The sequence below is a fragment of the Cyclopterus lumpus genome, chromosome 24 (assembly GCF_009769545.1).
Source record: "Cyclopterus lumpus isolate fCycLum1 chromosome 24, fCycLum1.pri, whole genome shotgun sequence".
Classification (NCBI taxonomy): domain Eukaryota; kingdom Metazoa; phylum Chordata; class Actinopteri; order Perciformes; family Cyclopteridae; genus Cyclopterus; species Cyclopterus lumpus.
This window is the reverse complement of record NC_046989.1, coordinates 21,375,630-21,386,092: the sequence shown is the minus strand read 5'-3', so window position 1 is coordinate 21,386,092 and position 10,463 is coordinate 21,375,630. Positions and strand designations below refer to the sequence as shown.

Genomic DNA, 10,463 nt, shown 5'->3' with positions numbered 1-10,463 from the left:
AATGTGGTTTCTGGAACTTTTTGTTCACCATTGTCTGCAATTATCGCTAAAGGTTCTCAGGGCGTCCTGGTGCCACGGCGTCCCCAGTTGGGTTCAAAGACCGTATGAAAGCTACCACTTGATTTATTACCTCAGGAAAGCTCGCTAGTTTGAAGTCTTCTTCAATACAGCATGATGTTCATTTTGTTCATTATGGTACATTTAGAGTCAAACAGAGCGCGGTGCGTAACCCTCCCCAGCTCCACCATATCATCTAAATATGGTCACTTATGGCTCTAGAAAAGATGGCGATGGACGAAATCCAATAATTCGAAGCTTAAAAACAATACCAAACATTTTCTTTGCCTTTTTAAAAAATGTTTTACTGTATCTGAAAATACACAGCATCAAAGGACCTGCTATTCATACAACATATGGATACAGTATATTTTGCAATGTGAGTGAATGAGTTTACTTTTATAACACAGATAAATAGTAAACAGGGATACTTCACCAGATGGGCTCATGGTTATCATCCACCTCCTCCTGCCAGCAATCAATCACTGTAATAAATCATGAGCAGCAAACGACGCGCTGCTTAACATCCTCTTTGGTAACTGGGGAAGAAACATGGGCAGGAATGTCCCGTCTTAAACCAACTGACACTAACAAGTGATCTGGAGCAGAAGAACCATCTCGCCAGCTCATGATCCTTCAAAGTGCATTCCCTTTCTCTCTCTCTCTGTAACAAGGTGAAATGTACAAAGTGTTGCGATCCCTCTCACCTGCTAGGATTGAAAGTGATGTTTTAAAGCTTTAAATGTTGGCCGCGTGACATATGCATGGGCCAAGCCAGTGTTCACTCGTACTGAAATATTTACATGATGGAGGATATTGATATCACATTCCCTCCCAGCAGTTTCCCCCTCATCAGGAATGCAGCTCAGGCATTTTACAAATAAATAAACCGTGTGCGTGGGCGGGTCTTCCTGTGTGGGAGATTCTGCAGTATGGAGCATGCCTTTGAACGTTGTGTATTCATGTCTATATTTTTCGACTGGTGAAAATCCCACAGATTTGACTCACATGAATGGCCGGCTGCAGACGGATTTGGAAGCTGCTCACCGGTGCATGTTATAGACGAACGTGTCTCTATTAGAGGAGTCTAAGCAAGGATGTTCGGATTTTAATTTGATTTTTAATCTGTCGTGTCACACTAAAAGCGTTCGGCAGCTTTGTCAGGGCATGGTGCAAGTACCCCCCAGAACATCAGTGCTGGACAAGGTGGCCTCTAGGGGCCCCATTAGACCGCTAAGATCGGCGGATACCTTGACATATTTACTGCTTTCATGAAAACGCTCCAGTAAATTGTGATGCAAGCTAGTTGATCACAGCCGTCACAACTTCATGTCTAAAATCATATTACAAAAAATACTTGTGTTGTTATCTCTACCAAGAGATTAGGTAAACAAACTGGAAGTTTTGACATTAATTATATATCAGGGTACTGTACATGCTGACAAGGTTTTAACAAATAGTGTTGAAGAGTCAGACAATCAAAATCAGTTAAAAAATATTCTCAAAGTTCTCCAACAAAGAAACATAGGATGATATAACAATACGAGAGGTTTATGTTATGACCATAAGCTTGAATTACTTAAAGTGACAGTGGCAGGGTTTAACGAATCAGAGTGATAGGAACCGCTTCATCTTTGTGGTCAGGATCACAACATGGTGCCCCAGATGTTAAATACAAAATTAACCAGTTATCTGCTTTATTTAAATAGTTGTATTAGTTTTAGGACAAAACATGGCATCTGAAGATGTTGCTAGGAAGAAGTTGTTATGGTGGCACAGAGGTTCAACATTCAGATTGAAAGAAATTCTTTAAAATGTTTTGCTTATTTGCACCATGACATATTTCTATATCTGTTGATGCTGCTTTGTAAAATCATATTTTGTAATTCAGATATGGTGCAGCAGTTCAGTCAGTCAGTTTCAGGAATCCGCAGAATTCTGATAATGCTATTTACTCAGAGTATCAAAATCCCTCTGAGACAAGAACCATTTCACTTCCTAGGAATGGTTATATTATGAAAAGAGCGACATTTTCCAGACCATGTTATGTTTGATGTACACAGTGCTAATACATCTATGCAAACAGAATTCTGACTGAGTTCTCTCTCTTTCCTTCTAGGCCATGGAACCAAAGGGGTGTTTGAGCTGCTGGCAGGTTGGAGGAGAACGAGGGAAAACCTCCCCTTCAAGGAGCGCGTGGCGGACGCTTTTGCTGATGTGATGGTCTGCTACACCATGACCAGCTCCCTCTACATCATCACCTTTGGCATGGGAGCTAGCCCTTTCACCAACATCGAGTCGGTGAAAATCTTCTGCCAGAGCATGTGCGTTGCCATCCTGGTCAACTACTTCTACGTTTTCTCTTTCTACGGCTCCTGCCTGGTGTTTGCCGGACAGCTGGAGCAGAACCGTTACCACAGTGTTTTCTGTTGTAAAATCCCCTCGGTGGAGTACCTGGACCGCCAGCCCACATGGTTCAAAACCATGATGAGTGATGGCCATGACTTGTCCACGCACCACGACAGCGTCCCCTACCAGAATCACTTCATCCAGCACTTCCTGCGTGAGCACTACACAGAATGGATTACTAACACCTATGTCAAACCCTTTGTGGTCATTCTGTATCTCATCTACGCCTCTTTCTCATTCATGGGATGTTTACAGATCAGTGATGGATCAAATATAGTGAACCTGCTGGCTAGTAACTCCCCAAGTGTTTCGTATGCTCTGACGCAGCAGAAATACTTCAGTAACTACAGTCCCGTCATTGGGTTCTACATTTACGAGCCCATCGAGTACTGGAACTCCACGGTGCAGGAGCATCTGAAGACCCTGAGTCATGGCTTCAACAAGATCTCTTGGATGGACAACTTTTTCCACTACCTGCGTGTGGTGAACGTGAGCGCGTCAACAAAGGGCGACTTCATCACCATCCTCAAGGGCTCCTTCCTTCGCAGCCCGGAGTACCAGCACTTCACTGAGGACATCATATTCTCCAAGAACCGCGAGACTGATGAGTATGACATTATCGCCTCGCGGATATACCTGGTGGCACGAACGACGGAGAAGAAGCGCGAGGAGGTGGTGGAGCTTCTGGAAAAGCTACGTCCCTTAATGCTGATCAACAGCATCAAGTTCATCGCCTTCAATCCCACGTTTGTGTTCATGGACCGCTACAGCTCCTCTGTCATCTCGCCCATCCTGACCTCAGGGTTCAGCGTACTCACAATCCTCATCCTCACTTTCTTCCTGGTCATCAACCCGTTGGGGAACTTCTGGCTCATCCTCACGGTAACCTCCGTGGAGCTGGGCGTCTTGGGCTTGATGACCCTCTGGAACGTTGGCATGGACAGCATCTCAATCCTGTGCCTTATTTATACCCTCAACTTCGCCATGGATCACTGTGTACCACACCTGTACACTTTTGTGCTGGCCAACGAGCACACTCGTACGCAATGCATTAAGTTAGCACTGGAGGAGCACGGCGCTGCCATCCTGCAGAACGCATCCTGCTTTGTGATCGGGATCATGCCCCTGGTGTTTGTGCCTTCCAATCTGACCTACACACTGTTCAAGTCCTCCCTCCTCACGGCGGGCTGCACTGTGCTGCACTGCTTTGTCATCCTGCCCGTCTTCCTGACCTTCTTCCCACCGTCCAAAAAGAGACACAAGAAAAAGAAACGGGCCAAGCGCAAAGAGCGTGAGAGGGAGCGTGAGAGGGAAAGAGAAAGGGAGGAGATAGAGTGCATTGAAGTCAGGGAGAATCCTGATCATGTGACAAACGTCTGAGTAGTTTGTAATTTTAGCAATGAGTATCAGTGGTTATCCATCAGTTATTGGTGGATTAGAGGTATCCTCCATTGGTGAGGTGCCTCTTGAGGTGAAGGGGAGTCCGAGAAGTCCCCTGAGGAGTGGGAACTGGTCCCTCTCAACCAATAGCAGCTAAGCTGGCCAGAGTAGAGCGCAGCCCCACTGGTCAGTCATTCAGTCCTTCAGTCGGGACAGTGTATCTCATTTGCCCGAACTGCAACATGTCCATGGTTCGTAAGCCCTTTCCCAACTATTTGGTATATAAAATGAGTGAGTTCCCAGAACTTATGCTTGTCTGTAAGTAAATTCCAATCAAACGGTCCATTTTAATATTAGCAATTATATGTTCATCTCCTGCTGCCCTTATCTCAAAAGAAGTGAGTAAGGAACATAGCAGTCTGTTAACCCAAGGACGAGTTGGTGAAAGTGGTTAGTGTGAGAATACAGACGGGTACAAATGAAACTGTGCAGAAGACGACTGCACATGCGCCTTACTCCTCACACCTTGATAGAGGAAAAGAAACAAAACCAAATTATGTGGAAGGAGAGAAACTGTGGAGAGCCCACAACAGGCTTTTCTGTGACGTGAGGAAATAGCTGAACAGCTGATCTGGGCAGATGGCATACACTGTGTCCATTATGAAGAATTATCTTGCACATTGCATCGGTTTATATTAGCAGGAGACAAATACTCTTTCTGCTTTATTCCAGAGGTCAAATAAGGTATGTAAGTAAGGCAATGGCAACAAGAACTGCAGTGGGCTGCGGCTTATGAAGAGGAGGTGATGAGTGACTGTCGTGCAGCAGTATTTTAAAAGGCACTAAGCCTGACTAAGACGTATCCTAAACTGCTTTTGCACCAGACCAGTAAAACCAAAAGTGAAAGGTGTTTCCAAGGATGGAAATATAGAACTTTCTTGCAGGTCGACAACAATGGAAAGTTCCTGAGAGTGTATGAATGTCTCTGTGATCCACTGACAACAGCTTACCGGCATGGCACTGGTAATTGGAAGGTCTGAATGTGATTTCAAACTAGCAGTGGTGCCAAATAGTGTACATATATTTTTTTTGTTTGACAGTTCTATGATAAAAAAAGAAGTAAGTTGGAACTTTCATAGAAACCAACCACGAATCATGAATTCTTTAAGCTAATTTGAACGGTTGCTCATTAGTGTTGTAAAGCAGGCTTTAAATTAAGCAATGAAGCACCTTTAGTTAAGTAGAGTGATAAAGAGCCGTAGTGAAACGTTTCCAGAAGGAAAGAAACATTATTCAAAATCCATGACATTTGTAATAAAACAAAGTACTATTAATCCAACCCTACAACATTATCTTTTTTATTTTGTTAACTCCATTTGTCTACACAAAGATAATACGTTTTAAAAAAGATTCATATATTAATATGTGTTTTTGCCACCTTTTTAAAGCTACATTAATCAATATGTTTGTTGACAATGGATCAAAATACAAAGCTTATACAAAGGGGATAATCATAGTGACAAGGCCACAATATTACCCAAGTCTGTTCACCTCAGCTCTGCAGAGTATTGTAGTGTCTTTCAGCACATACGTTTATGACCAGCAGCCTAACTGTATGGTTCACTCTCGCGACTCATCAACCTTGTTTCCAGCAGGATGCAGCGGTTCCTGTGATAAAGCTTTGATATACCCTCTCTTTGCTACCTTCCCAGCAACAAATAGCAGACAGAGAAGTGTGGTGGACGTAGCATTTAGCGGCTAAAGAGCCACATGTGTCCATCGGGAGTCGGCGGAGACCAAAACGGAGCTTGAAGAAGAGTGAATATTGGACTAACATTGATCAGGCGATCAGAAACAAAATGCCAAATGGGTGCTAATGTTTCTCCGTATCTGTTCGATGTGTAAATAAGCAATTTCTTTCAAATACATGCCAACTTTTTGAGGTGATAATTTGTCAAGATGTGTTTTTCAGCATGTTCCAAGGCCAAGTGAAGAAGCGGTTACAGTAATGTTTAATGTGGGCACGGCCATGCTTGAGAACCACTTTGTTTTAGCAGCTTTCTTCATGTTAACAAATCAATCATGTCATTGTTTTACAATCATCAAGGGTTTGAATGCTAATAGCAGGTACTATAAAAGACACCCATTGATCTTGGAGTAGTAAACCCGAGCAGAGCATTTCACTTTTTCAGAAAGGCCAATTAAAGACACCATCAATGAGATATTCTATAGAGCTTCAATAGCTTATAGAACAGCGTCTAGCTAGGAAGTGACGTCAAGACTATTTGGAGCACACACAAATACCCTCTTTTAATAATCAGTCTAGGAAATCTAAAATGGCTGCCGTCTACCTGGAGGGTTTTATTCATATATATATGTACTACATGTGCCAAGGCCAGATAAGAATATCTGTTACATTACCAAAACAAAGACACTCAAGGTCAGCAGCTACGACAGATACCAATCTCCCACTGACCTCTGTGTGGACAGATCTCAGCTGGTGGCGTGCAATAGAGGCCCACGACGTGAGCCGATGTGGCTGATTGCAGACCAGTCAATATCTTCTTAAGGGACTGACCGGTCCTTACGGGGCCGTCATTGAGGGGACACTGCTGTCCTGGTTCTTTGTGGTACCGCTGAGAAAGTGAACGGCTCTCACAGAAGGCAGCTTAACAGCATCTAGGGGAGATTAGAATGGTCATGTTGGACCAAGTGAGAAATATGTTTGGATGAGAGAAGAAGATTCAAGTGGAAAATCAATCACTGGTAGTCAAAACTTAACATCAGTGAGCAAATGAGACACAAATGTAGATAGGAATCACACTTTACCACAAACACATGTCCTGGAAAAGGAGGGCTGAAATGTCAATAATAGGAACCTTATCTTTCATCAACCAAACATTGGCCTACTTAGAAGGGAGGAGTTTTTGGCAAGCTGCAGTGAACTTCACATTATGTAAAAGCCATGTCATGTATGTATAGCAAGAAGGCATGAAATGTTAGAAACACACGGGAAAGAAGTGCAAATCTTAAACAATGTACTTCCCAAAATGAACTGTGTATGCACGGCACTGTATTGTATGTATGCATGTATTTACTTTTATGTATGAAGTCAGCGTTCTTTATTTCTTTCAGCTTTTTTTTTTGCCACGCTGTAGTGACTTATGTTTGTTGTTTCAATGCATATTCTGCAAAAGAACAACATGAGTCACATCTGTTCCAAAACAAAAGCCAGAGGATATTTCATGTGTAAAATAACTGTAAATTACTCTTTTCTATATTTTCTAAGGAAAACAAATATACTATAGAAAGATTTTTAATGACAGAATTTTCTTAAAAAAAAGTATAAAAATGGAAAACAAGTTGAACACAGTAGGCCAGTAATAAACAGTGGAATGTTACCAGTATACTAGATCTTATTCCTTGCACACACTGCAGTGTCAATGTTTTATATATGGGAAACGGTGGACGCTATTTTATTGTTTGTTTGTGTGTTTTGACTCCTTTATGTTCTTGGTCCTAACATTTAAAGAAGTCGCCCACTACTCAACAGCCCTTTTTGAACATAAAATCACTTTTCACGAAAGAGTTGGTCATAAATGTACAGAATGTATCAGTTTGCTATACAGCTGGTCAAGCTTAACTGCAAATATTTCAATATTTAGCATTACCCGTAACAACTCTGGTCCATCATTCCTAAATATAATTGTTGTCCTCTAGAAAGCTGTTGTATTTAAATAGCGTTATTATAAATGAATAGCACATTATTCTAAGACAACACTTAGTCTAAGCAAAGGGTTATATACACACAACATGTGATATCCGATATTTAAACACATATTTATAGTGTCTTCAGGTCTTCTTTTGGATCTATTAGCAAAAAGGAAAAATATCCATAAATGTTTTTTTTAGTGAACAATCACCTGAAACTGAGAATCGTATGAATTATAGTACGGATAGCCACAGAGCGAGGCAAACTGCATTACCATGGTTTTGCACTTGGTAGCATCTTCCGTCTGGAAAGGGAGTGTGTGCAGATGGGTACTGCAGTTTGCCACCACACCACTAGATGCCACCAAATCCTACACACTGTCCTTTTAAACTTATTCTAAATTGTTCTTATTGTCAACAAATCCCCTGAAAGGTTCCCATTGGTTACACAGTAGTAGTCAAGAAAGGTTATGCACACATGGGTGCGTTTGAAGGACTATTTTCAGCAGCACATTCATTATATATTTAGCAACTCATCGTAAAATACAAAACATTGCCAGACATATTTTTTAAAAGGTAAACTGGCCTGGTGTGCTTTATGACTAAATTGATAAGATGCCATAAACTCTTGAAATTGAAATGCTTTCTGCTCGAGAAAGCTAAGCTATGTATGTATGAGTTTATGTTTCTGTGTATATAGTTTGACTCTGACACAATTGTAGTAACATGTGGTTGTTTGAGTCGCATTTATTCACTTGCTTTATCATCATTTAAAAAACTAACTAATTATATATGTGATACTATGATATTACAGCTGAAATATTGATATAGCATCAAATGGGATGTTAGGTGAGGTTGCCTCAGAATCGATTTTTCACTAAAATAATGAGTACAATGCATGATCATCAAAAGCAGAAACAGAAACAAAGTAGGAATAAATGTGCTAAAATCTTTGGTGGTATATTGAAAGTAAATGTTTGGGCAGGTAGATGGGGTGTACTGTCCTTTGACCATGCACCAGCACATATTCAGTTTGTACAGGCAGGGATTGCACAATGCAGGGCAATAAAAATATGCAATCACCACTTTGCTTGTTGAATAATCTACATTGCAACCACAGCCACAGAGGAAAAAATGCTGTTTTATTGCAACTCATCTATCTTGTATGCCAACTAACTAAGCCATAAAAAAGGGCTCTAGTGGCCCCCATTCATCAAAGTTGTTATATATTGTCATCGACAGTAATTCAACATTGTTCATGAGGTGTCAACATTGTGCAGAAAAGCTATCTATCTTAGCAATACTAAGCATTGATGACAACATTGACTAAACGATGGTTTTGTATTTCTACTTGAATTACTTGGATACAATACATGAGTATAATGTGTCCATGTGACTCTGGTAAGACTACACAAGAAGTGTTGCTCTTATTGTTCAATGTATTTGGAGGAGTCTGGTCATTTCAACTCTGAGCCTTAAATACTGTATAGCGCTCATTTTAAGAAGGCACGTGTGCTACGTATGGGAAGTCCAGTCCTTTTGGTCCACTCTCACCCAAACCACAAAATACTCAGCAACAATTGCTGCTTAAGGAAGTGAAGTTAGACAAATGCTTGCATATGGTGACCAAGTCCTGTTCTATTTCATCCTTCCTGAAGCACTGGAAGATATCCAGTGCTTCAGCATATCTTCTCGCAGGTCGAGTTTTAATAACAACAAAGTCACGTGTGACCTCGGGTGACCCCCGGCCAGGTATAAGTTCCGGTGTCATCCCGAGATCAGTCCTTTTTCATCTTTCGCAGTCTAACTATTATGTTAGCATCAGCTAAGCTGAAATTGTACAAATAAATAATTAAATAAATAAATTCTGAAGCTCGTCGCGTGTAGCCTTGTGACCACTGGTCGGAGTTGCGGGTCTCTCGCCCTCCAAAGGCTGCGACAAGCTGTCCCTCTTAGGGGGAGACGGTGCGTTGTTTCTACGGCGGACCATCGAGTCGGACCGGAGGACGCACAGGTCCATCTTCGGTCTTCACCAGGTTGGCACCTTTACACCGTGAAGAAGCAAACGGGTGAGATCGTTTAACATTGTTTTTCCACGGGTTTCCACGGTTGGCAGAGCGCTCTTGCTGATTGAGTGGAGCGCTAACGGGAGCGGGTCCGCTCGGTGTGGCTAGATTGCTACACCGGCGCGACCGGCTTGCGGATAGCGTGTGTCCGTCGTGTATAGCTAGCATAGTGTCTCCACTGATACCACGCTAATTCCGACAGCTACCAGGCTAGCGAAGAGGGCGTCCTCGCTAGACACACTGTTTCTGACCTGTTTTCACAGGACCTGGTTTGTACAGTTGCCGAGTGCTCTCGCTTAGGCTTACTGCCGGTACACGAGTAGTCATGGCTACCGTACTAGTGGAGAGAGAGCCTTTGCTCCCCCCTCACTAGACTGAGCGTTTCAGATCTGCTCCACAGAACCCGGTCCACAGTAGCCGAGTGCTCTCGCTTAGGCTTACTGCTAGGACATGATTAATCACAGCTACCGTACTAGTGAAGAGAGTGTACTCGCTCCCCTCTCACTAGACGGACTGTTTCCGACCTGTTCCACAGGACCCGGTCCACAGTAGCCGAGTGCTCTCGCTTAGGCCTACTGATAGGATTCGAGTAATCACGGCTGCCAGACTCCTCCTCTAAAGCAGTCAGCAGAGCGACCCTGCTTAGACTGACTTAAGAGGCCACACATATTAAGGAAGCAGGGTCCCTCCAGAGTCGGTGCTATGTTTAACTCTGCCGGCTGTGGGACCTGTATGGCCCCTCTCCAGCCTGAGGATGGCCATGACCTTTGCCCCTCTTGCCTTGGCCTCGAGCACTTGAGGGAGGGCCTCTCGGATAACCCGTGCATGAACTGCGGCATT

The 10,463-nt window shown here is 42.8% G+C and overlaps 1 protein-coding gene across 1 annotated transcript in view; it reads left to right on the top strand.

Moving 5' to 3' along the window:
• The window catches only part of ptchd4 (patched domain containing 4), a 76,724-nt gene extending 72,878 nt beyond the window's left edge, over positions 1–3,846 (top strand). Inside the window, exon 3 of the mRNA XM_034527941.1 lies at positions 2,177–3,846. Coding sequence (XP_034383832.1) covers positions 2,177–3,846 — 1,670 coding nt within the window. The remainder of the gene's footprint in view (positions 1–2,176) is intronic.
• The last annotated feature ends 6,617 nt before the right edge of the window (positions 3,847–10,463 follow it).